The following is a 27,733-nucleotide window of genomic DNA, read 5'->3' as shown; positions in this document are numbered from 1 at the left end:
GCAAACTCCTGGACCAGCCTTCAGAGATTTCTCTGTGGTACCTCGGTATTATTTTTCTTCAACAAATAGCCCAATTGATCTACATGCTTCCTTTCTTCCTCAGAAAGTGAAGACCCCATACTTACAGAAACCAAAAGGTTGAAGAAACCACAAAGGGTTGAAGGTGCACCAAATCTTTGCCGGACGAAGTAAGAGGGTCCCTGTTCATGTGCCACTTGTAATGAAGAGGCAGTAGAGTTGTTTGATCATGAACAACTGAATCATGATGATCTTTATTGGAGTCTAGTCTTGCATTTATACACATTTTTAGTTATCCTCCATCACTAGTTAACTTTGGTTACTGCTTAACTTTTGTTACTGTTTAGCACAGTAATCCATACAATTAATTGTCTCTAGTTAAAGTCTAACATATGTTTACTTCCTCTCTCTAATCCTCCTTTAGATTAGTGACTTCGTTTACCTGAGTTGTATTTGCTTGGAAACATTCTTTTTCTGAGGTTTGCCATCCAAGATTGGAACATTCCTGCAATTACAACTCTACATATAGGGAAGATGGTTCGATGTTTTTATGTTGTGTTTGTCTAGGTTTGTCTTAAAAACAATAAAAATTAAAAAAAAAAAACATTTTTTTTATTCTCAATGGATTCTTTGATGCACTTCTCCAACTGAAGCTCTTTCCACACTCCAGGCATTGATTCGGTTTTTCTCCAGTGTGAATCATTCAATGTGTATACATGGCTTATGGATTCTTAGATGTTTTTCAAGGATTTGAATATTTTTGAAGCATTTTTCACATTTCCCACATTGGTATGGTTTCTGTAAATGGAGTCTTTGATGTACATAAAGGTTGCCCGCCTGAGTGAAGTTCTTTCCACACTCCAGGCATTTATATGGTTTCTCTCCTGTGTGGATTCTTTGGTGTGTATAAAGGTTGCTTTTACAATTGAAGCTCTTTCCACATTCCAGGCATTTATGTAGGTTTCCATCTGTGTGGATTCTTAGGTGCCTTTCAAGATCTTCATTTCTGTTGAAGGATTCTTCACATTCTGGGCATTGATATCTCCTTTGTCTTGTGTGGATTGTTAGATGGCTTTGAAGATGGTCACTTCTTTTGAAGGATTTTTTACATTCCCAGCATTGATATTTCCTTTCTCCTGTGTGGACTGTTATATGCCTTTGCAGTTCTTTATTTGTTTTGAAGGATTTTTCACATTCTGGGCATTGATATTTCTTTTCCCCCTCTTGGATCCTTTGGGGATTCCAGAGTCTTCCGATGGTCTTGCTGCCCTCCAGGCATTTATTTGGTTTCTCCTCTAAATGGATCCTTTGATGTCTATAAAGGCTGCTCCTATGACTGAAGCTCATTCCACACTCCAGACATTTATTCAGTTTCTCTCCCGTGTGGATCCTTAGATGGCTTTGAAGATGGTCACTTCTTTTGAAAGATTTTTCACATTCGGGGCACTGATATTTCCTTACTCCTGTGTGGACTGTTATATGCCTTTGAAGATCTCCATATTTTTTGAAGGATTTTTCACATTTTGGGCATTTGTGCTTCCTTCCTCTCTTGTGGACCCTTTGAGGACTCCCAGGTCTTCCAAAGGACTCTCCATCCTTGAGGAACTTATTCAGTTTCTCTCCAGTATGAATACTTCCATGTCTATAAAGGTTTTCCTCCATGTTGAAGCTCTTTCCACACTTTAGGCATTTGTATGGCTTCTCTCTGCAATGGATCCTTTGATGTCTATAAAGATGTTCACTTTGCCTGAAGCTCTTTCCACAATCCAAGCATTTATGTGATGTCTCTTCTGCATGGATTCTTAGATGGTCTTCAAGTACATTATTTGTTCTGAAGAATTTTTCGCATTCCGGGCACTGATATTTCTTTCCTCCCTCCTGGATCCTCTGGGGATTCCCAGGTTTTTTGAAGGACCCTCTGCCCTCCAGACTTTTATTCAGTTTCTCTGCAGAGTGGATCCTTTGATGTCTGTAAAGGCTGCTGGTCTGACTGAAGCTCTTTCCACACTGCAGACATTTATGAGGTTTTTCTCCTGTGTGGATTCTTTGATGTGTATAAAGGCTGCTCCTCTGACTGAAGCTCTTTCCACATTCCAAGCATCTGTGTGGTTTTTCTCCTGTGTGGATTGTTTGATGTGTATAAAGGCTGCTGCTATATCTGAAGCTCTTTCCACACTCCAGGCATTTATGAGGTTTTTCTCCTGTGTGGATCCTTTGATGTTCCATAAACTCTCTTGTCAGATTGAAATTCTTTCCACACTCAAAGCATTGAAATGGCTTTCCCAATGAGTGGATTCTTAGATGCCTTTGAAGATTGTTGTTTCTGTTGAAAGATTTTTCACATTCTGGGCACTGATATCTCTTTCTTTCCTCCTGGATCCTTTGGGGATTCCCGGATCTTCCGAAGGACTCTCCATCCTCCCAGCATTTATAAAGTTTCTCTCCCAAATGGATCCTTTGATGTCTAGAAAGGTTTCCCCTCTGACTGAAGCTCTTTCCACACTCTGGGCACGTATAAGGTTTCTCTCCCGAGTGGGTCCTTAGATGGGTTTCAAGATAGTCAATTCTTTTGAAGGATTCTTCACATTCCGGGCATTGATATTCCTCTTCTCCCTCCTGAATCCTCTGGGGATTCCGAAGGACCCTCCTCCCGTTTCCTTCTTCGCGCATCGCCCTTTGGGCAGTCCACTTTCCCGGGGTTCCCCTGGGCTCATCAGCCCCGGAGCCTTCCGGCCTTTCCCCGCCGTCTCCCGGGGAAGCTGCGCCGGGACCGGGCAGGGCTGCTCCGCGGGCCCGCTCTCCTCCTCCTCTCGGGCGGTGCCTCCTTCCTTCCCCCGCCGGGCTCCTCCGTCCTCCTGAGGGGAAGAAAGAGAGGCGGGTCACAGCGACGTTCCCTTCCCCAGGCCGAAGCCTTTACTTCCTGCGGACCCGAAAGAGACCCACCCAGACTGAGACTCCCAGCATCCCCTGCGCCCTACCTGCACTCGACCGTGGGCGTAAGTTCGCCTGATTCCGAAAGTAAGGGCCAGAGCGGCCTTCCTCCTTTTCCGGCCAAGCTCCGCCTCTTCCTCCTACCTACATCCGGGCTCTTCTATCGCCGATTTGGGAAGCTCGCTCGTTCCCCTTTTGTTTCCGGAACTTTTCTCCTCCACTTTAGCGTGTAGGGACCCGCCCCAAGGGGTCCTCCTGCCAATCGCCGCCCTCCCCAGAGCGGCCAATCGGCGGCCGACTTCCTGCAGTGAGCCAGAGCGCGCCTGCGCTGTGCCGAGGGTCTCCCCTGGTCCCGCGCGGAGTTGAGGCGGGGGGCTCCCTTTGATTTTGGGGGTCCGGTCTTCTCCCCTCTTCCGCATCCGGTCTGGCGGAGCTCGAGGGGCCCTTCTGGGGCTGCGGCTTTCCCCCTCCCTCCTCTCCGGGGTCCCCCTAGGCAAGGCGGGGGGGCGGGGGGCGTCCAGGCAGGCGGAGCTGTGAAGGGGCTCCGCTTCCTCCTGGGGGGCTCCGGCCAGGCTCCTCCGTGGCCTCCAGGCAGCGAGCTCCCCCCAGGACCCCTTTGCAAATCTGACGGGGGAATCGCGCCAGGACCCCCCCCCTTCTCGATATGTGGGCCCCTCGGCCTCTGACACCTCCAGTCGGAAGTGAGGAAGCTTCTGGGATGAGGAGCGAGACGCCTCCCAAAAAGTCCAGCTGCCCCTTGAAAGAAAAGCGCCTTTGGGACAAACAACCCCGACCGGGGAGAGGAGGGAGCGTCTCCAGGGGGGCCGGATGGGATCCCAGACACCTTGGGGGGCTCTTTTTCTGCTCTTGTTGAAGCTTCTGCTTGTATAAATCCAATGCATACATACATTCCCCACACTTGAAATCGTGAATTCCATTCCCCTCCTTCAGATACGGTGAGTTTCGTGTATCTCCAGGGGGACAAAGGGGCGAGGTGAAGACAGCCAAAATCATGTGAGATTTATATTCTTGCACGGGGCATTAAGGAAGCGACGACAAGAGGCTACAGTCTGCATCGTGACACTGCAGGAAGTTTCCTCCTTGGCTGCTGGGTCTTCCCTTGGGAGCAGCCTCACCCCAAGGTCTCCATGGAGGGGAAATGGCGGCCTTTGAACCCACCTCAGCAAGTATCTTGTGTCTGTTCTCTCACTTAAGCTCTTTCCACACTCCAGGTGTTTCTCTCCTATGTGGACTCTTTGATGTGTCTTGTCTGACTGAAGCTCTTTCCACAATGCAGGCGTTTATATGGTTTTTCCCGTGTGCATCCTTTGATGACTATACAGGGCTGTTTTACTAAGGAAGCTGCTTTCACGTTCCATGCATGTATAGGGTTTCTCTCCAGTGTGAATCCTTTGATGGTCATAAAGGCGTCCAGGTATAGTAAAACTCTTTCCACACTTGAGGCATTTATAGCGTTGTTCTCCCGTGTGAATACTTTGATGCTTATAAAGGTTTCCGCCATCAGTAAATCACTTTCCACACTCCAGGCATTATAGTTTCTCTCCTGAGTGGATTCTTAGATGTACATAAAGGCTGTTCCTATGACTGAAGCTCTTTCCACATTCAAAGCATTTATAAGGTTTTTCTCCTGTGTGGATTCTCTGATGTTGATCAAGATCTCCTCTCTGATTGAAGTTCTTTCCACACTCAAAATATTCATATGGGTTTCCAACTGAGTGATTTTTTAGGTGGTTTTCAAAATGTCTTGTTTCGAAGGATTTTTCACATCCTGGACTTTCCTATGGCTTCCCTCCTGAATGGATCCTTAGATGGCTTTCCAGATTTCAGTTTCTTTTTGAAGGATTTTTCACATTCTGGGCACTGAAGTATCTTTCCTTCCTCCTAGATCCTTTGGGGATCCCCAAAAGGATCCTCCACCCTCCAGGCATTTATTCAGTTTCTCTCTCCAGTAGATCCTTTGATGTTTACAAAGGCTTCCCCTCTGACTGAAGGAATAGAGGGAGTGGACATGGGAACAGGAGGAGGGCAAAATGGGGTGGCCTCATCCATGCAGTTACTGCCAGCTATGAGAATGAAGAGCCTCGGTGGCCCAGTGGTTAGAGTGCAGTAATGCAGGCTACTTCTGCTGACTATCAGACATTTGCCTACAATTTGGCAGATTGAATCCCACCAGGCTCAAAGTTGACCCAGCCTTCTGTGGTGGGTAAAATGAGGACCCAGATTGTTGGGGGCTGGTTCTGTAAAACCACTTAAGAGGGCTGGAAAGCACTATAAAGTGGTGTATAAGTCTAAGCGCTCAGGGAAATCTTCTATTTGTAGCCAGTTTATAAAATTTGCATTCCAAGAGCGAAAACGCAAATTCCTCAACTCAATTTCCCTTCTTAGGAAAGGGGAGCTGGGTGAAGATGTGCTCTAAGAGAACACTCAGCTCCCTTCCTTGTTCCTTTTAATTAGTGCTTGATAGTTTTTAATCATGTGGGATGTTGCTTGTAACCCCAGGCACTCCGAGTTTGGTGTGGAGCTGAAGAGACTAATTACCTCCGTTTTGGGAGACCTTTACCTTTGTAAAGGGGATTCTTTGCTCGCCTGGAAATACAAATACAAATCAAGTAATTCAAGCAAAGCAAAAATTGCTGATTAAGGGAGGGGTCATGTTTTTTTTTCACAGGGTATAAAGAAATATAATATTCAGTACAAGTGACACATCAGTAAGCAAATGATCAAACAAATTCCCTCATTGGACAAATGGCTGCAAAAGTTGATGAAGTTAACAGAGGTAGCTAAATGCACCAATTAAAGAAAACATAATTTTTTGTGTGTAAATTTTACTGATTATTAAAGACAAACATAAACAAAACATAAAAACATCAAACTTTCTTCCGTAAATATACAAGCAGTGTGCCGGTTGGTTTACAAATTTTTTTGTGCATCCATTCCGTAGTCTTCAGTTAGTTACATTGCATAATGGCTCATATTATCAATCAAAAATTGAATACCCTAGTATCATTATTAATCATTTGACAATAATTTTATTCATTCATTTTATGAGATAACCATAGTTTACTTAGTTTATTTTATAACAATTCATATAATCCTCCCAAATCTATCCTAAAAACATTCTGTAGATATCATTAAAAAAAGAAAAAAAACCATCTTTATATATTTATTATTTTCTAAAATTCTATGTATTTTATTATTGTATTTTATTATCTAACCATTGATAGAAAAGGTCCCAAATTTTATAAAATTGTTTATCCTCTTGTTCTCTAATTTGAAATGTCAATCTACTCATTTCAGCACATTCCAATATTTTCTTAATGATTTCCTCCTGTGATGGTGTTTTCTCATTTTTCCAATTTTTAGCAAATACAATCCTAGCTGCTGTTAATACATTTAGAATCAGGTATTTCAAGTCTTTGCTATATGTATCAGGTAAAATTCCCAATAAAAATATCTCTGGTTTAAAATCTATATGTTTTTTTGTCATTTTTTCCAACCACATGTGGATTTTGGTCCAGTATTTTCTAGCGTCCGCACAAGTCCACCAACAAAGCAAAACAGAAAGACTCTCCCAAAATCCTGTTTTAAAATGGTTGATTAATTAAATCTAAAAGATACATGGAGAGAAAGAAATGCTAAAACCAAACAATACACCTTTTACTCAAGAAAACATAATTCTGTTTCTACTTGGAAACCACTTTTGGACTTTGTGCTTATGATGCAAAGAAATCTTTGATTTTGGGATTTGCCTATTAGATTTGATGCTACAGAAGGTATGTATTATATAAAAGTAAAAGGCTGAAGTGTTATTCTGCATCAAACGGAGTGGTGGACATTAATGCTTTCTCCTCTACCCTACACTGTTCTCTCCTCTTCCAGTATTTTACCTTTACTTGTATTTTTCTTTATATTTTGTATTTTATGCTGTGATAAACTAATAAAAATTGAAAAAACAAACAATAAAATGCACTGATTGCTTGTGATGTTTGAACAGCAGAAAACATTGATTCCAGATAAAACGCCAGACGTGACAAATTTACGTCTTAGTTTTTCCCATCTGGGTTTGTGTCTTTCTTGAAAGGTGCAGATGTATTCAAAGACACTCAGAATCCTATGTGGTGTAGTCGCTGAAAAAGCAAGTTCTCACATACCAAATAAAGAGCCTTAGTCAGGAAGGGAAAAACAAGTATTCTTAAACTTAAGAGGTGTAGATGGCCAAGTGAAAAGGGGTAATATGTCATTAAATTAGCGGTGAAGCTTAAAATTTGAGGCAATTGGATCATGCATTTAAACTTGATGTGAATCAACTTTCTTTCTTAGACTTTGCCTCAGTCTTCTCTGTTCCAGGCTTTTTCTCAATGGTTTTTCTTGCTGGGGGAATATTTGGCTGCATGAACAGAGGCACAGAATCAACATGACATAAAGTATTAACACCACTCTATAAAATCTTAGTAAAGCTACATCTGAATACTACATTCAATTTTGGTCACCACATTATGAAAAGTTGTTGAGACTTTGGAAAACGTGCAAAGAGCAACTAGGAGGATTAAGGGCCTGGAGACTAAAGCATATGAAGAATTGTAGCGGGAACTGGATATGGCTAGTCTAGAGATAAGAAGGACCAGGTGACTGGATGACACTGTTCCAATATATGACAATTAACCAGTGGAACAGCTTGCCTTCTGAAGTTGTGGGTGCTTCATCACTAGATGTTTTTGACAATAGACTGAACAGCCACTTGTTTCAAATTGTATAGGGTCTCCTGCTTCAGCAGCGGGCTGGACTAGACCTCCAAGGTTCCTTCCAGCTCTGATTTTCTATTCTGCTTGTGATGCTATTCTGGTGATTCTGAAAGGAAGGTCTAGGGGTGACATGATAGTAGTGTTCCAGTATTTGAGGGGCTGCCACAAAGATAAGGGGGTCAACCTATTTTCCAAAGCACAAGACAACAAAAAACAATGGATGGAAACTAATGAAGGAGAGAAGCAACCTAGAACTAAGGAGTAATTTCCTAGCAGTGAAAACAATTAACTAGTTGAATGGCCTCTTGAATGGTATAGGGGGTCTACTGCTTTAAATGGGGGGTTGGACTAGAAGGCCTTCAAGCTCCCATCCACTGTTCTGTTTTTCTGTTATCATTACTCTGTTGTTTTGTGTGTACACTGAGAGCTTCAGCACCGGAAGCAAATTCCTTGTAGGTCTAATCACACTTGACTGAACCAATTGAACTGAATTATTCAGGCACATATCTGACTGAAGGTCTTTCCACACTCAGGCACATTTAGCATTTCTCCCCATGTGAATCCATTCATGTCGATGAAGGAGTCCATCATCAGTAAAGCTCTTTCCACACTCAAAGCATATAAAACGTTTTTCCTCATGTTCGATTCCTTGATGGGAATACAGGTCCTGCTTTGATCTGAACTTTTCCCTCAGTCCAGGAATTTATGTGATTTTTCTCCTGTGTGGATTCCTTAATGATGACAGAGATTTGCATCCTTAGTAAAGCTCTTTTCCACCCTGATTGCATTTATCATGTTCCACCCAAAATAACATCCAGCCTTATTTTCTTTTGGACCCCAAAATAACCACTAGGGCTTATTTTCCGGGAAACACAATTTTATGGTGATTCTAGGTTTTCTCTCCAGTGTGAATTCTTTGATGAATGTAAAGGCTTCCCCTCCTACTAAAGCTGTTTCCACACTCCAAACATTTATATGGTTTCTCTCCAGTGTGGATTCTCTGATGAATGTAAAGGCTTCCCCTCCGACTAAAGCTATTTCCACACTCCAAACATTTATATGGTTTTTCTCCAGTGTGGATTCTTTGATGAATGTAAAGACTTCCCCTCCGACTGAAGCTGTTTCCACACTCCAGACATTTGTATCGTTTTTCTCCAGTATGGATTCTTTGATGTGAATCAAGGCTTCTCTTTGAAGAGAAACTCTTGCCACAATCCAGGCATTGAAATGGTTTGTCTCCTGAGTGGATTCTTTGATGAATGTAAAGGCTTCCCCTCCGACTGAAGCTGTTTCCACACTCCAGACATTTGTGTCGTTTGTCTCCTGAGTGGATTCTTTGATGTGAATCAAGGGTTTTCTTTGAAGAGAAACCCTTGCCACAATCCAGGCATTGAAATGGTTTGTCTCCTGAGTGGATTTTTTGATGTATGTAAAGGTTTCCCCTCTGATTGAAGCTCTTTCCACACTGCAGACATTTATATGGTTTTTCTCCTGAGTGGATTCTTTGATGTGAATCAAGGTTTCTCTTTGAAGAGAAAGCCTTGCCACAGTCCAGGCATTTATGAGGTTTGTCTCCTGAGTGGATTCTTTGATGTATGTAAAGATTCCCTGTCCGATTGAAGCTTTTTCCACACTCCAGACATTTATGAGGTTTTTCTCCTGTGTGAATCATTTCATGTCTACACAGGTCTTTTCTTGAACTGAAGTGGTTTCCACATTCGTGGCATTTATACGGTTTCTCTCCAGTATGGATTTTTTTATGACATTGGAGTGCTGAACCCTCTGTAAAGCTCTTTCCACACTGCAGGCATTCATATGGTTTTTCTCCTGAGTGAATTCTTTGATGTTTGTAAAAGTTTCCACTCAGACTGAAGCTCTTTCCACACTCCAGGCATTTGAATGGTCTCTCTCCAGTGTGCATCCTTAGATGGCTTTTAAGGTCTGCCTTTCTTTTGAAAGATTTTTCACATTCTGTACATTGATATTGTTTTTCTCCTTCACGGAATCCTTGGGGGTTCCCGAGGCGTTTTTGCTGTTTCTCTCTCAAGTGGACTCTTTGATGTATTACAAGGTGGCACCTCTGACTGAATCGCTTTCCACACTCCTTGCATTTATACGGTTTCTCTCCAGAATGGATCCTCTGATGTATATAAAGATAACTCTTCTGACGAAAACTCTTTCCACACTCTGTGCATTTATGTGGTTTTTCTCCTGTGTGGGTCCTTTGATGTACATGAAGGTTGCACCTATGACTAAAGCACTTTCCACACACAAAGCATTTAAATGGTTTCTCTCCCGTGTGGATCCTTTGATGTCTCTCATGGCTGCTCCTGTGACGGAAGTTCTTTCCACACTCAAAGCATTTATAAGGTTTTTCTCCTGTGTGGATTCTTTCATGTTGATTAAGATCTGCTCTGTTATTAAAATTCTTTCCACACTCAAAGCATTTATGCGGGTTGCCAAATGAGTGGATTTTTAGATGGTTTTCAAAATGTCTATTGATTATGAAGGATTTTTGACATTCCGGGCATTGAAATTTCTTCTCTGTGTGGATGTTTAGATGCTTTTGAAAATATCCATTTGTCTTGAAGGACTTTTCACATTCCGGGCACTGATATTTCTTTCCTCCCTCCTGGGGATACTCGGGGGATTCCCGGGTCTTCCGAAGAACTCTCCGTCTTCCAGGCCCGTCTCGGGATCTCTGCCCGTTTCCTCCTCCCCGCATCGCCCTCCAGGCGGCCCCCTTTCCGGGGCTCCCCCTGGACTCATCCCTCCTTCAGCCGAGGAGCCTCCCGGGCTTTCCCCGCCGTCTCTCGGGGAAGCCGCGCCGGCACCGTGCAGGGCTGCTCCGCGCGGCCCGCTCTCCCCCCCTCTCGGGCGAAGCCTCCTTCCTTCCTCCGCAGGGCTCCTCCGTCCTCCTGAGGGGAAGAAAGGGAGGCGGGTCACGGCTGCGTCCCCTTTCCCCCGCAGGGGAGGCCCAGGCCGAAGCAGAGTCTCTCAGAGTGCGACTCCCAGCAGCCCTCACGGCCTAGCTGCCTCCAGTCCCTTCCGTCGCGTAACCAACTCACCTCTTTCCGTCGCTCGTCTGATGACGCAACTGCGGGCGGGGCTCCCGTGTGTTTCCCTGGTTACGAAAGACGGGAGGAAAACACTCTCTGCAGGCCTGAGGCCTGTTTGGACGCGGCGCCTATATGAAGGGGGGGCAATATTGGAGGGGATTTTCCCCCTTTGCTGTAGGTTTCCCAAGGGGGCCCTTCAGAAAGAAGACGGAAAGGAGGGATGAGCCAGGAGATGCCGGGGTTGGGGTGTGTGTGTGTGTGTGCCTGGCTGACTCCATCCTGCTTGCTGTCGCTGGGATGTATTTGGGGGTGATTGTTCCTGACGATTGGATCTATTGCCCCCAAACTGTACAGGTACCATTAGAATTGAGCGGGACATTTCTGTTGTTGACAGTGGCTGCGCCCCACTTTTTTTTTTGCCATAACTGACAGGTCGTATTCTACAGTTATGAAGTGAGCTGTGAACTTGTGAAGGGAATCCTCCAATGACTTTGTCGGATGCCAGCTGGGAAGGTTACAAAACGTGACCTTGGCACAGTGCCATTTGATCACATGACCCTGGGCGTGCTGGAACGGTCGTAAGTGTGGAAACTGCCCAAGGTCACTTTTTTCAGTGCTGCTAGAACTTCGATCGGTCCTTAAGCGAATCATTATAAGTCAAGGACTGTCTATCTGTACAGTGCTTTAAAAATATTCCAAAACAGCTCCCAAATTGGAACCCACAGAAGATATAAATATGACAATTCTCAAATTAAAGATAAACTATCTCATCCCACTGAAGAACTTCGGGCTGTGATTAGTGTGTGTGTGTCTGTGTGTAGCATATGTGTGTGTATGGGTACATGTATATTCCCGAAAGCAGGCATGTCAGGCTACAGAACTTTTCCCATTCACTCAACTAGAATGAACTTCTGAAAACGTATCAAAACATAGCAAAAGGAATCCTTTATCGAGATGAGACAATTCCTGTAGGAGTTCAAAGCAGCGTCTGAGGTCCCTCAGGCCTACCGGGATAGATAAGGGAGTTTAGAACCCCTCCCTTTCTCTCAATGTGTATTTAGTGAAACAAAAGCCAGTATGTTTATTCCCTCCCACCCCTTCTGAAGGAATGATCTTTTCCAGAGTTTCCCAGGACACATCTCACTGTGGAATTTTTATGGTCTTCTCATCTCCTGGCTGTGCCAAATTGACAACTGCGGGCGGGGCTCCCGTGTGTTTCCCTGGTTACGAAAGACGGGAGGAAAACACTCTCTGCAGGCCTGAGGCCTGTTTGCACGCGGCGCCTATATGAAGGGGGGCCAATATTGGAGGGGATTTTCCCCCTTTGCTGTAGGTTCCCCAAGGGGCCCTTCAGAAAGAAGACGGAAAGGAGGGATGAGCCAGGAGATGCCGGGGTTGGGGTGTGTGTGTGTGTGTGCCTGGCTGACTCCATCCTGCTTGCTGTCGCTGGGATGTATTTGGGGGTGATTGTTCCTGACGATTGGATGGATCTGTTGCCCCCAAACTGTACGGGTAGTACCCGATCTACCGTTAGAATTGAGCGGGACATTTCTGTTGTTGACAGTGGCTGCGCCCCACTTTTTTTGCCATAACTGACAGGTCATATTCTACAGTTTTGTGGAGTGAACTGTGAACTTGTGAAGGGAATCCCCCAATGACTTTGTCGGATGCCAGCTGGGAAGGTTACAAAACAAGGTGACCCTGGCACAGTGCCGCCATTTGATCACATGACCCTGGGCGTGCTGGAACGGTCGTAAGTGGGGAAACTGCCCAAGGTCACTTTTTTCAGTGCTGCTAGAACTTTGATCAGTCCTTAGGCGAATAATTATAAGTCAAGGACTGTCTATCTGTACAGTGCTTTAAAAATATTCCAAAATAGCTCCCAAATTGGAACCCACAGAAGATATAAATATGACAATTCTCAAATTAAAGATAAACTATCTCATCCCACTGAAGAACTTTGGGTTGTGATTAAGGGGCTGTGATTAGTGTGTGTGTGTCTGTGTGTAGCATATGTGTGTGTATGGGTACATGTATATTCTCAAAAGAAGGCATGTCAGGCTACAGAACATTTCCCATTCACTCAACTAGAATGAACTTCTGAAAACGTATCAAAACATAGCAAAAGGAATCCTTTATCGAGATGAGACAATTCCTGTAGGAATTCAAAGCAGCGTCTGAGGTCCCTCAGGCCTACAGGGATACATAAGGGAGTTTAGAAGCTCCCCCACACTTAACTCGATGTGTATTTAATAAAACAAAAGCCAGTATCTTAATTCCCCCCAGCCCCTTTTGTAAGGAACTCTTTTTCAGTTTTCCAGGACATACCTAATTTCCCCCCAGCCCCCTTTTAGAACAAACTTTTCCAGAGATTCCCAGGACACATCTCACTGTGGAATTTTTATGATCTTCTCATCTCCTGGCTGTGCCTCTCAGAGGTGATAAGTTCTGGCCATCTGGCTTTTCTCCCCCCATTCTATCATGTGTGGGTTATACAAATTCAATATAAGATTAAATATATTCAGGTTACATCAAAAAAAGATTTCTTTATCAGGCTCCCCCCCACCCATTTTTCTTCTTCCACTGAAGAAATGACAGATACACGGATCTGATATCGTATCAGAATCCCATTTTTTAATGGGTACCAGTTTGTTCACATGAAAGCTTGACAATAAAGGTTATCTTATCAAACCTTTATTAAGATCAAAGACAGTCCATTGGGGTTTGATCAATCAAAAAGAACAAACGTCAAAGTCTAAAAATTAACCATTCACCTTGAAGGAAACAAATCTAAATATTTTCAAAGGAATAACTGGAAGACTATAAGGTCTCCTGGATGTTTCTGGAGAGTCTACCTGAGACGTCTAAGGAAACAACTGAATGGAAAACTGCTGGTGACCTTCTACAGCTGCACCAGACGGAGTATCTTTACTGCACCTCTGTATGGTTTGCCAGTTGTACAGTGGCAGATAGGACAGCACTCCAGAGGGTTACGGTTATTGCCCAGAGGATCATGGGTTGTCCTCTCCCCTCTTTGGAAGAGCTTTAGAGCTCCTGCTGCCTTAAGAAAGTTCAAAATATTCTCAAAGATCCATCTCATGTTGGGCTCCCTTTTTTTGAACTATAGCCATACCTCCCACAGGCCAGCAGCTTCCAGCAGCACTCTGGAGCCACTATCCCTGGCCATAAACACACACATCCTGGCCCCACTGAGGTTAAATACAGCCCTGATGCAGCCCTCAATGAAGCTGAGTTTGACATCCCTGATCTAGCGTGTACAATAAAAATGTCACATTCTGGGCATTGATATTTCTTTTCCCCCTCTTGCATCCTTTGGGGATTCCAGAGTCTTCCGATGGTCTTGCTGCCCTCCAGGCTTTTATTTGGTTTCTCCTCCAAATGGATCCTTTGATGTCTATAAAGGATGCTCCTAGGACTGAAGCTCATTCCACGCTCCAGACATTTATTCAGTTATCCATGTGGACCCTTAGATGGCTGTGAAGATGGTCACTTCTTTTGAAAGATTTTTCACATTCGGGGCACTGATATTTCTATACTCCTGTGTGGACTGTTCTATGCCTTTGAAGATCTCCATTTGTTGGGAAGGATTTTTCACATTCTGGGCATTTGTGCTTCCTTTGTTTCTCGTGGATATTTTGATGATGCCTATAAAGGTATTCCTCCAGACTGAAGCTCTTTCCACACTCCAGGCATTTTTATGGCTTCTTTCCGGTGTGGCTACTTTGATGTCTAGAAAGGCTTTTCAACACACTGAAGCGCTTTCCACACTCTTTGCATTCATGACGTTTTTCTCCTGTGTGGATTCTTTGGTGTGTGTAAAGGGTGCTGATATGTCTGAAGCTCTTTCCACACTCAAGGCATTTATGAGGTTTTTCTCCAGAGTGGATCCTTTGATGTTCATTAAGGTTGAAGCTATTACCGAAGCACTTTCCACACTCTTTGCATTCATGACGTTTTTCTCCTGTGTGAACACTTTGGTGTGTGTAAAAGGTGCTGCTATGTCTGAAGCTCTTTCCACACTCAAGGCATTTATGAGGTTTTTCTCCAGAGTGGATCCTTTGATGTACATTAAGGTTGTACCTATTATAGAAGCACTTTCCACACTCTTTGCATTCATGAAGTTTTTCTCCTGTGTGGATTTTTTGATGTGTGTAAAAGGCGCTGCTATGTCTGAAGCTCTTTCCACACTCAAGGCATTCATGAGGTTTTTCTCCGGAGTGGATCCTTTGATGTACATTAAAGTTCCACATATGACGGAAGCACTTTCCACACTCTTTGCATTCATGACGTTTTTCTCCTGTGTGGATTCTTTGGTGTGCGTAAAGGGTGCTGCTATGTCCGAAGCTCTTTCCACACTCAAGGCATTTATAAGGTTTTTCTCTTGTGTGGATTCTTTCATGTTGATTAAGATCTGCTCTCTTATTGAAGTTCTTTCCACACTCAAAGCATTTATATGCGTTGCTAAATAAGTGGATTTTTAGGTGGTTTTGAAAATGTCCATTGATTATGAAGGACTTTTCACATTCCGGGCACTGATATTTCTTTCCTCCCTCCTGGATGCTCTGGGGATTCCCGGGTCTTCCGAAGAACTCTCCGTCCTCCAGGCCCGCCTCGAGGTCTCTGCCCGTTTCCTCCTCCCCGCATCGCCCTCCAGGCGGCCCCCTTTCCGAGGCTCCCCCTGGACTCATCCCTCCTTCAGCCGAGGAGCCTCCCGGCCTTTCCCCGCCGTCTCCCGGGGAAGCCGCGCCGGAACCGTGCAGGGCTGCTCCGCGCGGCCCGCTCTCCCCCTCCTCTCGGGCGAAGCCTCCTTCCTTCCGCCGCCGGGCTCCTCCGTCCTCCTGAGGGGAAGAAAGGGAGGCGGGTCACGGCTGCGTCCCCTTTCCCCCGCAGGGGAGGCCCAGGCCGAAGCAGAGTCTCTCAGAGTGCGACTCCCAGCAGCCCTCACGGCCTAGCTGCCTCCAGTCCCTTCCGTCGCGTAACCAACTCACCTCCTTCCGTCGCTCGTCTGATGACGCAACTGCGGGCGGGGCTCCCGTGTGTTTCCCTGGTTACGAAAGACGGGAGGAAAACTCTCTCTGCAGGCCTGAGGCCTGTTTGCACGCGGCGCCTATATGAAGGGGGCAATATTGGAGGGGATTTTCCCCCTTTGCTGTAGGTTTCCCAAGGGGGCCCTTCAGAAAGAAGACGGAAAGGAGGGATGAGCCAGGAGATGCCGGGGTTGGGGTGTGTGTGTGTGTGTGCCTGGCTGACTCCATCCTGCTTGCTGTCGCTGGGATGTATTTGGGGGTGATTGTTCCTGACGATTGGATGGATCTGTTGCCCCCAAACTGTACGGGTAGTACCCGATCTACCGTTAGAATTGAGCGGGACATTTCTGTTGTTGACAGTGGCTGCGCCCCACTTTTTTTGCCATAACTGACAGTTGTGAAGTGAGCTGTGAACTTGTGAAGGGAATCCTCCAATGACTTTGTCAGATGCCAGCTGGGAAGGTTACAAAACGTGACCTTGGCACAGTGCCGCCATTTGATCACATGACCCTGGGCGTGCTGGAACGGTCGTAACTGTGGAAACTGCCCAAGGTCACTTTTTTCAGTGCTGCTAGAACTTTGATCAGTCCTTAAGCGAATCATTATAAGTCAAGGACTGTCTATCTGTACAGTGCTTTAAAAATATTCCAAAATAGCTCCCAAATTGGAACCCACAGAAGATATAAATATGACAATTCTCAAATTAAAGATAAACTATCTCATCCCACTGAAGAACTTTGGGTTGTGATTAAGGGGCTGTGATTAGTGTGTGTGTGTCTGTGTGTAGCATATGTGTGTGTATGGGTACATGTATATTCTCGAAAGAAGGCATGTCAGGCTACAGAACTTTTCCCATTCACTCAACTAGAATGAACTTCTGAAAACGTATCAAAACATAGCAAAAAGAATCCTTTATCGAGATGAGACAATTCCTGTAGGAATTCAAAGCAGCGTCTGAGGTCCCTCAGGCCTACAGGGGTACATAAGGGAGTTTAGAAGCTCCCCCACACTTAACTCGATGTGTATTTAATAAAACAAAAGCCAGTATCTTAATTCCCCCCAGCCCCTTTTGTAAGGAACTCTTTTTCAGTTTTCCAGGACATACCTAATTTCCCCCCCAGCCCCCTTTTAGAACAAACTTTTCCAGATTCCCAGGATACATCTCACTGTGGAATTTTTATGATCTTCTCATCTCCTGGCTGTGCCTCTCAGAGGTGATAAGTTCTGGCCATCTGGCTTTTCTCCCCCCATTCTATCATGTGTGGGTTATACAAATTCAATATAAGATTAAATATATTCAGGTTACATCAAGAAAAGATTTCTTTATCAGCCTCCCCTCCCCCTTTTCTTCTTCCACTGAAGAAATGACAGATACACAGATCTGATATCGTATCAGAATCCCATTTTTTTTAATGGGTACCAGTTTGTTCACATGAAAGCTTGACAATAAAGGTTATCTTATCAAACCTTTATTAAGATCAAAGACAGTCCATTGGGGTTTGATCAATCAAAAAGAACAAACGTCAAAGTCTAAAAATTAACCATTCACCTTGAAGGAAACAAATCTAAATATTTTCAAAGGAATAACTGGAAGACTATAAGGTCTCCTGGATGTTTCTGGAGAGTCTACCTGAGACGTCTAAGGAAACAACTGAATGGAAAACTACTGGTGACCTTCTACAGCTGCACCAGACGGAGTATCTTTACTGCACCTCTGCATGGTTTGCCAGTTGTACAGTGGCAGATAGGACAGCGCTCCAGAGGGTTCATGTCATTGCCCAGAGGATCATGGGTTGCCCTCTCCCCTCTTTGGAAGAGCTTTAGAGCTCCTGCTGCCTTAAGAAAGTTCAAAATATTCTCAAAGATCCATCTGATGTTGGGCTCCCTTTTTTTGAACTATTGCCATACCTCCCACAGGCCAGCAACTTCCAGCAGCACTCTGGAGCCACTATCCCTGGCCATAAACACACACATCCTGGCCCCACCGAGGTTAAATACAGCCCTGATGCAGCCCTCAATGAAGCTGAGTTTGACATCCCTGATCTAGCGTGTACAATAAAAATGTCACATTCTGGGCATTGATATTTCTTTTCCCCCTCTTGCATCCTTTGGGGATTCCAGAGTCTTCCGATGGTCTTGCTGCCCTCCAGGCTTTTATTTGGTTTCTCCTCTAAATGGATCCTTTGATGTCTATAAAGGATGCTCTATGACTGAAGCTCATTCCACGCTCCAGACATTTATTCAGTTATCCATGTGGACCCTTAGATGGCTGTGAAGATGGTCACTTCTTTTGAAAGATTTTTCACATTCGGGGCACTGATATTTCTATACTCCTGTGTGGACTGTTTTATGCCTTTGAAGATCTCCATTTGTTGGGAAGGATTTTTCACATTCTGGGCATTTGTGCTTCCTTTGTTTCTCGTGGATATTTTGATGATGCCTATAAAGGTATTCCTCCAGACTGAAGCTCTTTCCACACTCCAGGCATTTTTATGGCTTCTTTCCGGTGTGGCTACTTTGATGTCTAGAAAGGCTTTTCAACACACTGAAGCGCTTTCCACACTCTTTGCATTCATGACGTTTTTCTCCTGTGTGGATTCTTTGGTGTGTGTAAAGGGTGCTGATATGTCTGAAGCTCTTTCCACACTCAAGGCATTTATGAGGTTTTTCTCCAGAGTGGATCCTTTGATGTTCATTAAGGTTGAAGCTATTACCGAAGCACTTTCCACACTCTTTGCATTCATGAAGTTTTTCTCCTGTGTGAACACTTTGGTGTGTGTAAAGGATGCTGCTATGTCTGAAGCTCTTTCCACACTCAAGGCATTCATGAGGTTTTTCTCCGGAGTGGATCCTTTGATGTACATTAAGGTTGTACCTATTATAGAAGCACTTTCCACACTCTTTGCATTCATGAAGTTTTTCTCCTGTGTGGATTTTTTGATGTGTGTGAAAGGCGCTGCTATGTCTGAAGCTCTTTCCACACTCAAGGCATTCATGAGGTTTTTCTCCGGAGTGGATCCTTTGATGTTCCTTAAGGTTCCACATATGACGGAAGCACTTTCCACACTCTTTGCATTCATGAGGCTTTTCTCCTGTGTGGATTCTTTGATGTGTGTAAAAGGTGCTGCTATGTCTGAAGCTCTTTCCACACTCAAGGCATTTATAAGGTTTTTCTCCTGTGTGGATTCTTTCATGTTGATTAAGATCTGCTCTCTTATTGAAGTTCTTTCCACACTCAAAGCATTTATATGCGTTGCTAAATAAGTGGATTTTTAGGTGGTTTTCAAAATGTCCATTGATTATGAAGGACTTTTCACATTCCGGGCACTGATATTTCTTTCCCCCCTCCTGGATGCTCTGGGGATTCCCGGGTCTTCCGAAGAACTCTCCGTCTTCCAGGCCCGTCTCGGGATCGCTGCCCGTTTCCTCCTCCCCGCATCGCCCTCCAGGCGGCCCACTTTCCGGGGCTCCCCCTGGACTCATCCCTCCTTCAACCGAGGAGCCTCCCGGCCTTTCCCCGCCGTCTCTCGGGGAAGCCGCGCCGGCACCGTGCAGGGCTGCTCCGCGCGGCCCGCTCTCCCCCTCCTCTCGGGCGAAGCCTCCTTCCTTCCTCCGCCGGGCTCCTCCGTCCTCCTGAGGGGAAGAAAGGGAGGCGGGTCACGGCTGCGTCCCCTTTCCCCCGCAGGGGAGGCCCAGGCCGAAGCAGAGTCTCTCAGAGTGCGACTCCCAGCAGCCCTCACGGCCTAGCTGCCTCCAGTCCCTTCCGTCGCGTAACCAACTCACCTCTTTCCGTCGCTCGTCTGATGACGCAACTGCGGGCGGGGCTCCCGTGTGTTTCCCTGGTTACGAAAGACGGGAGGAAAACCTCTCTGCAGGCCTGAGGCCTGTTTGCACGCGGCGCCTATATGAAGGGGGCAATATTGGAGGGGATTTTCCCCTTTGCTGTAGGTTTCCCAAGAGGCCCTTCAGAAAGAAGACGGAAAGGAGGGATGAGCCAGGAGATGCCGGGGTTGGGGGCTGGTGTGTGTGCCTGGCTGACTCCACCCTGCTTGCTGTCGCTGGGATGTATTTGGGGGTGATTGTTCCTGACGATTGGATGGATCTGTTGCCCCCAAACTGTACGGGTAGTACCCGATCTACCGTTAGAATTGAGCGGGACATTTCTGTTGTTGACAGTGGCTGCGCCCCACTTTTTTTTTGCCATAACTGACAGTTGTGAAGTGAGCTGTGAACTTGTGAAGGGAATCCTCCAATGACTTTGTCGGATGCCAGCTGGGAAGGTTACAAAACAAGGTGACCCTGGCAGTGCCGCCATTTGATCACATGACCCTGGGCGTGCTGGAACGGTCGTAAGCAGATAAATAGTCCTTGACTTATGATTCGCTTAAGGACTGATGGAACAGTCCTTAAGCGAATCATAAGTCAAGGACTATTTATCTGCACAGCAATTTAAAAATATTCCAAAATAGCTCCCAAATTGGAACCCACAGAAGATATAAATATGACAATTCTCAAATTAAAGATAAACTATCTCATCCCACTGAAGAACTTCGGGCTGTGATTAGTGTGTGTGTCTGTGTGTAGCATATGTGTGTCTATGGGTACATTTATATTCTCGAAAGAAGGCATGTCAGGCTACAGAACTTTTCCCATTCACTCAACTAGAATGAACTTCTGAAAACGTATCAAAACATAGCAAAAGGAATCCTTTATCGAGATGAGACAATTCCTGTAGGAGTTCAAAGCAGCGTCTGAGGTCCCTCAGGCCTACCGGGATAGATAAGGGAGTTTAGAACCCCTCCCTTTCTCTCAATGTGTATTTAGTGAAACAAAAGCCAGTATGTTTATTCCCTCCCACCCCTTCTGAAGGAATGATCTTTTCCAGAGATTCCCAGGACACGTCTCACTGTGGAATTTTTATGGTCTTCTCATCTCCTGGCTGTGCCTCTCAGAGGTGATAAGTTCTGGCCATCTGGCTTTTCTCCCCCCATTGTATCATGTGTGGGTTATACAAATTTGATATAAGATTGAATTTATTAAGGTTACAACAAGAGAGGATTTCTTTATCAGCCTCCCCTCCCCCTTTTCTTCTTCCACTGAAGAAATGACAGATACACAGATCTGATATCGTATCAGAATCCCATTTTTTAATGGGTACCAGTTTGTTCACATGAAAGCTTGACAATAAAGGTTATCTGATCAATCCTTTATTAAGATCAAAGACAGTCCATTGTGGTTTGATCAATCAAAAAGAACAAACATCAAAGTCTAAAAATTAACCATTCACCTTGAAGGAAACAAATCTAAATATTTTCAAAGGAATAACTGGAAGACTATAAGGTCTCCTGGATGTTTCTGGAGAGTCTCAGTCACCTATCAGGTCAGGGTTGTCCCAAAGGTGCTTTTGCAAGAGGCAGCTGGTGTTTATTGGTTTCCCCTTGAAGGCGTTTCGCTCCTCATCCTAGAAGCTTTTTCAGCTCTGACTGGAGATGGCACAACTGGTGAAGGTTCTTTGAAGAGAAGTGAAACTCTTCAATGAAAAATGAAGCCCGGTTGCCTCTTGAAAAGCTCCTTTGGGACAATAAGGCCTCGTGCATGAGCAGGGGGTTAAACTAGAAGACCTTCTAGGTCCCTTCCAGCTTGTTTGTTCTGTTAGCTGACAAGGGAACTTCCTACATATGTCTAAAAACACCCTGAGAACCTCACTGACTTGGGGTGCTCACACTGCAGCCCTGATCCAAAGGGCCCAGCAGAGATTATATACTACCTGAGACTTCTAAGGAAACAACTGAATGGAAAACTGCTGGTGACCTTCTACAGCTGCACCAGACGGAGTATCTTTACTGCACCTCTGTATGGTTTGCCAGTTGTACAGTGGCAGATAGGACAGCACTCCAGAGGGTTAAGGTTATTGCCCAGAGGATCATGGGTTGTCCTCTCCCCTCTTTGGAAGAGCTTTAGAGCTCCTGCTGCCTTAAGAAAGTTCAAAATATTCTCAAAGATCCATCTCATGTTGGGCTCCCTTTTTTTGAACTATTGCCATACCTCCCACAGGCCAGCAGCTTCCAGCAGCACTCTGGAGCCACTATCCCCGGCCATAAACACACACATCCTGGCCCCACCGAGGTTAAATACAGCCCTGATGCAGCCCTCAATGAAGCTGAGTTTGACACCCCTGATCTAGCATGTACAATAAAAATGTCACATTCTGGGCATTGATATTTCTTTTCCCCCTTTTGCATCCTTTGGGGATTCCAGAGTCTTCCGATGGTCTTGCTGCCCTCCAGGCATTTATTTGGTTTCTCCTCCAAATGGATCCTTTGATGTCTATAAAGGCTGCTCCTAGGACTGAAGCTCATTCCACGCTCGACATTTATTCAGTTATCCATGTGGACCCTTAGACGGCTGTGAAGATGGTCACTTCTTTTGAAAGATTTTTCACATTTGGGGCACTGATATTTCTATACTCCTGTGTGGACTGTTTTATGCCTTTGAAGATCTCCATTTGTTTGGAAGGATTTTTCACATTCTGGGCATTTGTGCTTCCTTTGTTTCTCGTGGATATTTTGATGATGCCTATAAAGGTATTCCTTCAGACTGAAGCTCTTTCCACACTCCAGGCAATTGTATGGCTTCTTTCCGGTGTGGGTACTTTGATGTCTAGAAAGGCTTCTCAACAGACTGAAGCACTTTCCACACACTTTGCATTCATGAGGTTTTTCTCCTGTGTGGATTCTTTGGTGTGTGTCAAGCGTGCTGCTATGTCTAAAGCTCTTTCCACACTCTTTGCATTCATGAGGTTTTTCTCCTGTGTGGATTCTTTGGTGTGTGTAAAGGGTGCTGCTATGTCTGAAGCTTTTTCCACACTCAAGGCATTCGTGAAGTTTTTCTCCTGTGTGGATTCTTTGGTGTGTGTAAAGGGTGCTGCTATGTCCGAAACTCTTTCCACACTCAAGGCATTTATGAGGTTTTTCTCCGGAGTGGATCCTTTGATGTACATTAAGGTTGCGCCTATTACAGAAGCACTTTCCACACTCTTTGCATTCATTAAGTTTTTCTCCTATGTGGATTCTTTGGTGTGTGTGAAAGGTGCTGCTATGTCTGAAGCTCTTTCCACACTCAAGGCATTTATGAAGTTTTTCTTCGGAGTGGATCCTTTGATGTACATTAAGGTTGCGCCTATTACTGAAGCGCTTTCCACACTCTTTGCATTCATGACGTTTTTCTCCTGTGTGGATTCTTTGGTGTGTGTAAAGGGTGCTGCTATGTCTGAAGCTCTTTCCACACTCAAGGCATTTATGAGGTTTTTCTCCGGAGTGGATCCTTTGATGTACATTAAGGTTGTAGCTGTTACTGAAGCTCTTTCCACACTCTTTGCATTCATGAACTTTTTCTCCTGTGTGGATTCTTCGGTGTGTGTAAAGGGTGCTGCTATGTCTGAAGCTCTTTCCACACTCAAGGCATTTATGTAGTTTTTCTCCAGAGTGGATCCTTTGATGTACATTAAGGTTGTACCTATTATAGAAGCACTTTCCACACTCTTTGCATTCATGAAGTTTTTCTCCTGTGTGGATTCTTTGATGTGTGTAAAGGGTGCTGCTATGTCTGAAGCTCTTTCCACACTCAAGGCATTCATGAGGTTTTTCTCCGGAGTGGATCCTTTGATGTACGTTAAGGTTGTACCTATTATAGAAGCACTTTCCACACTCTTTGCATTCATGACGTTTTTCTCCTGTGTGGATTCTTTGGTGTGCGTAAAGGGTGCTCCTATGTCTGAAGCTCTTTCCACACTCAAGGCATTTATGAAGTTTTTCTCCGGAGTGGATCCTTTGATGTACATTAAGGTTGCACATATGACGGAAGCAGTTTCCACACACAAAGCATTTAAATGGTTTTTCTCCCGTGTGGATTACTTGATGTCTCTCATGGCTGCCCCTGTGACGGAAGCTCTTTCCACACTCAAAGCATTTATAAGGTTTTTCTCCTGTGTGAATTCTTTCATGTTGATTAAGATCTGCTCTGTTATTGAACTTCTTTCCACACTCAAAGCATTTATGTGCGTTGCTAAATGAGTGGATTTCTAGGTGGTTTTCAAAATGTCTATTGATTATGAAGGATTTCTCACATTCCGGGTATTGAAATTTCTTCTCTATGTGGATGTTTAGATGCTTTTGAAAATATCCATTTGTCTTGAAGGACTTTTCACATTCCGGGCACTGATATTTCTTTCCCCCCTCCTGGATGCTCTGGGGATTCCCGGGTATTCCGAAGAACTCTCCGTCCTCCAGGCCCGTCTCGGGATCTCTGCCCGTTTCCTCCTCCCCGCATCGCCCTCCAGGCGGCCCCCTTTCCGAGGCTCCCCCTGGACTCATCCCTCCTTCAGCCGAGGAGCCTCCCGGCCTTTCCCCGCCGTCTCCCGGAGAAGCCGCGCCGGCACCGTGCAGGGCTGCTCCGCGCGGCCCGCTCTCCCCCTCCTCTCGGGCGAAGCCTCCTTCCTTCCTCCGCCGGGCTCCTCCGTCCTCCTGAGGGGAAGAAAGGGAGGCGGGTCACGGTGCGTCCCCTTTCCCTGCAGAGGAAGCCCAGGCCGAAGCAGAGTCTCTCAGAGTGCGACTCCCAGCAGCCCTCACGGCCTAGCTGCCTCCAGTCACTTCCGTCGCGTAACCAACTCACCTCTTTCCGTCGCTCGTCTGATGACGCAACTGCGGGCGGGGCTCCCGTGTGTTTCCCCGATTACGAAAGACGGGAGGAAAACTTTCCCTGCAGGCCTGGGGTATATTTGCATGCGGCGCCATCTGCGCCACCCCATTGGCGGGTCCGCTCCGTGGCTCCGCCCCTCCTTCCTCACGCTGCTCGGCCTCTGGGCTCCTCCCCCGCGTTGGCTCCTCCCTTCCGCTCCCTTCTCCCCCCTCCCCGCTCCCCTCCATTTTGCTTTGGCAGAATCTGTTCTAGGAAGGGCGGATTTTACTTTCCTGGCCCGGATCGCTCGGAGAGAATTTCTTTCTCGGTCCTCAAACTTGGCACCCCCTCACAATACTTTCTAAGGGTGTCTTTCGGTGGAATGGGGGTCAGCCCCTAGGCCGGGATAATAGAGGGGAGCGGACTTGGGACCTAAGGGTGTGGGAACTGGAGCAAGGCAAAATGGGGTGGGAAGCGGACCAGGAGACTTTTGGGGAGCCTGCCTAGACAGAGGCAGTCTACCTCCAAAAATCTGCCATTGGTGCAAACGGGTGAGAAAAGGGCAGCTTTAGTGATTGGTGCAGGGAGAGCAGGTGAGGACCAAGAGGCACCTCTTAACTCCTAGGGAGCCCTGATGGCTTTATGAGCTCATCCATGCAGGCTAGACTGTTAGTTATGTGAGTGAAGGTGCCTTCCAAGAGGTAAGTTGGTTTTCAGAAGGGCTCCTGGACTTGGGGAAGTCTTTCCTCTATTTGTAGCCAATGTATAAAAACTTGCGTTCCAAGAGCAAACGTGCCAAATCCTCCATTCAATTTCCCTTCTTAGGAAAGGGAAGCTGGGTGAAGATGTGCTCCAGAGAACACCCGAGCTTCCTTCCTTCTTCCTTTTAATTAGTGCTTGATAGTTTTTGATCACTTCAAGTTTGCTATGGAGCTGAAAAGAGATTAATTACCTGAATTTGAGAGGGTTTTTACATTTGTAAAGTGGCTTCTTTACTCACCAGAAAATACAAATCACAAATTGAAGCAAAGCAGAAATTGTGTCACATCCGTGCATCTGCCATTCTTCAATGGAAGAAGAAAGGGGGGGGATTGATACAAGTAATCCTTTTTGATTTAACCTGAATATCTTAAAATCTTGTATTGAATTTGTATACATGTACATGATATACAACTGGTGGACTGGAGCCAGATGTCTGGAAACTTGTCGCCTCTTGGAGAGATAGCAAGAGGAGAAGGGACCATAAAAATTCCAGCTCTGAAAGATACTTCCTGGGAACCTCTTATAAGATATGTTCCCTGAAAAGGGGTGTGGGGGGGAATTAACATGTTGGTTCTTTGTTTGACTAAATCCACATTAGAATTAAGGGGAGGGGTTCTAACCCCCTTTATTACTGTATGTCTGGAAGCATCTTAGATTCTGCTTTGACTAGTGCTGGGATCACTTCCTTTCAATAAGGAGTCGGGAAAGTAATGCTTCTCCCTCTATCCTACACTTTTCTCTCCTTCCCTCTTCCGCCACTATTTTACCTTTACTTTTATTTTTCTGTATATTTTGTATTTTATGCTATGATAAACTAATAAAGATTTGAAAACACGAACAACATACTTATTGTGAAGTTTGAACGGCCGAAAACATTGATTCTAGATAATATTCCATACGTGACAAATTTATGGGTTACATTAGTCTTTCCCAAGTGAGTTCGACTTTCTTGAAAGTTGCAGATGTATTCAAAGGCTTTCAGAAACCTTTCAGAACTCTGTCATGTAGTTGCTGAAAAAGCAAGTTTTCACATAGCAAATGAAGAGCCTTAGTCAAGAAAGGAAAAACATGCATTGTTAAACTTTTAAAAGAGGAGTAGTCTGCCATGTTGAAAGGGCTAATATGACCTTTTACATTCGTGATGAAGCATAAAATCTGAGACAACAGGATCATGCACCCTATTTAACTTTCTGTGAATTAACTATGTTTTCTTGGACTTTGCCTCAGTCTTCTTCTCAGCTATAGGCTTTTTCTCAAGGGGTTTTGTTTGTTTGAGCTGATGTTCAGTGTTGTCCAGAGTGCAGCGGCAGCCAAAAACGCCAATGCAATCCTAAGTTGCATTAACAGGGATTTGATCAAGATCAAGGGAGGTACTGATACCATTCTATAAAACCTTAGTAAGGCCACACCTAGAGTAACTGCATCCAGTTTTGGTCACCGCACTATTAAAAAAGAGGCTGAGACTCTAGAAAAAGTGCAGAGAAAAGCAACCAGGATGATGAGGGGACTGGAGGGTAAAGCCCTAACCCCCCCTCTGCTTTTGCACTGTGCTACCCAAGCAATGAATTGTGGCCACTGCAAAATGGCCGCCTTTCAAGGACGATGCCATCTGGCCTGCAGGGATTCCAAAGATGGAGCGCCCAACTCTCTACATTATAAGCTCTGGAGAGCTACAGAGAATTAACCTTTAATGATAGGAGAGGGGAGAGGAAGCAACCTTAAGGCCAGTGGGGACCTGAGGGGTGGAAAACAAAGTATGGGGTGCCTCGAAGGACAGAGGCCTAGGAAGGCTGGTGAGAGGTGGGCCTGGGACTGCACTAAGTCACCCACAATGTTCCCTCCCCAAGGTACTCGGTGTTGCCGTTAACAATGCCCCCCCCTTTAATGACCACATTGGGGAAGAGTATGGATGGGGGTTAAACAAGATGTGTCCACAACACCTGTCCAGGTTGCCTGTTCCTTCTTATGCTACTCAAGGAGGCCTTAGTTTTGAGATTCTTACATTTCATTCACCCTCTGAACTGCATAATCTGGACCACATTTCAACCCTGAGCTAAATATTCTCCTTTATCGAGACCTATAGAGTCCTTGACTTACAATAAATCCTTTAGTGACCAAAGTTAAAATGGCACTGAAGAAAATGAAAAAAAAAGCAACTTATTTATAGCATCACCATCATCACGTAATCAGACTTCAGGTACTAGGCAACTGGTTCACACTTACGATCACTGCTGTATCCCAAGGCCATTTTGCAACCTTCTGACAAGCAAAGTCAATGGGGAAGTCAGATTCATTTAACAACTGGGTTAAGTAACTTAACTGCAGTGATTCACTTAACGGTGGTCATAAAATGGGATAAAACCCGCATAACAAATGTCTCATTTATCAACAGAAATTTGGGAGTCAATTGTAAAGGAGGGATTTCCTGACTGTGAGAACAATCAAGCCAATGGAACAGACGTTGCCTTCAGAAGTT

At 45.2% G+C, this 27,733-nt stretch overlaps 3 protein-coding genes and 3 pseudogenes across 3 annotated transcripts; all 6 read right to left on the bottom strand.

The window, feature by feature from the left end:
* Positions 1-237: 237 nt before the first annotated feature.
* On the bottom strand, positions 238-10,891 carry LOC113448466 (uncharacterized). Its single transcript, XM_087914406.1, has 2 exons — positions 10,781-10,891; positions 238-2,873 (listed from the first exon to the last, which is right to left on the bottom strand). The coding sequence occupies exon 2, from the start codon at positions 2,686-2,688 to the stop codon at positions 718-720; it is 1,971 nt and encodes a 656-aa protein (XP_087770532.1). The 5' UTR covers positions 2,689-2,873; positions 10,781-10,891; the 3' UTR covers positions 238-717.
* Positions 4,193-8,351, bottom strand: LOC148124509 (uncharacterized; annotated as a pseudogene).
* LOC148124508 (uncharacterized) lies at positions 4,691-10,747 on the bottom strand. Its single transcript, XM_087914410.1, has one exon. The coding sequence runs from the start codon at positions 10,435-10,437 to the stop codon at positions 8,602-8,604; it is 1,836 nt and encodes a 611-aa protein (XP_087770536.1). The 5' UTR covers positions 10,438-10,747; the 3' UTR covers positions 4,691-8,601.
* A 2,492-nt stretch (positions 10,892-13,383) lies between the features above and the next one.
* On the bottom strand, positions 13,384-15,781 carry LOC148124507 (uncharacterized; annotated as a pseudogene).
* A 1,491-nt stretch (positions 15,782-17,272) lies between these two features.
* LOC148124506 (uncharacterized) lies at positions 17,273-19,600 on the bottom strand (annotated as a pseudogene).
* A 1,344-nt stretch (positions 19,601-20,944) lies between these two features.
* On the bottom strand, positions 20,945-24,477 carry LOC148124505 (uncharacterized). Its single transcript, XM_087914407.1, has one exon. It carries the CDS (start codon positions 24,189-24,191, stop codon positions 22,281-22,283), a length of 1,911 nt encoding a protein of 636 aa, XP_087770533.1. The 5' UTR covers positions 24,192-24,477; the 3' UTR covers positions 20,945-22,280.
* Positions 24,478-27,733: the final 3,256 nt, after the last annotated feature.

Source organism: Pseudonaja textilis, chromosome 17 (assembly GCF_049901715.1).
Source record: "Pseudonaja textilis isolate UNSWEBS1 chromosome 17, rPseTex1.2, whole genome shotgun sequence".
NCBI lineage: Eukaryota > Metazoa > Chordata > Lepidosauria > Squamata > Elapidae > Pseudonaja > Pseudonaja textilis.
This window is presented reverse-complemented; position numbering and strand designations above follow the sequence as displayed.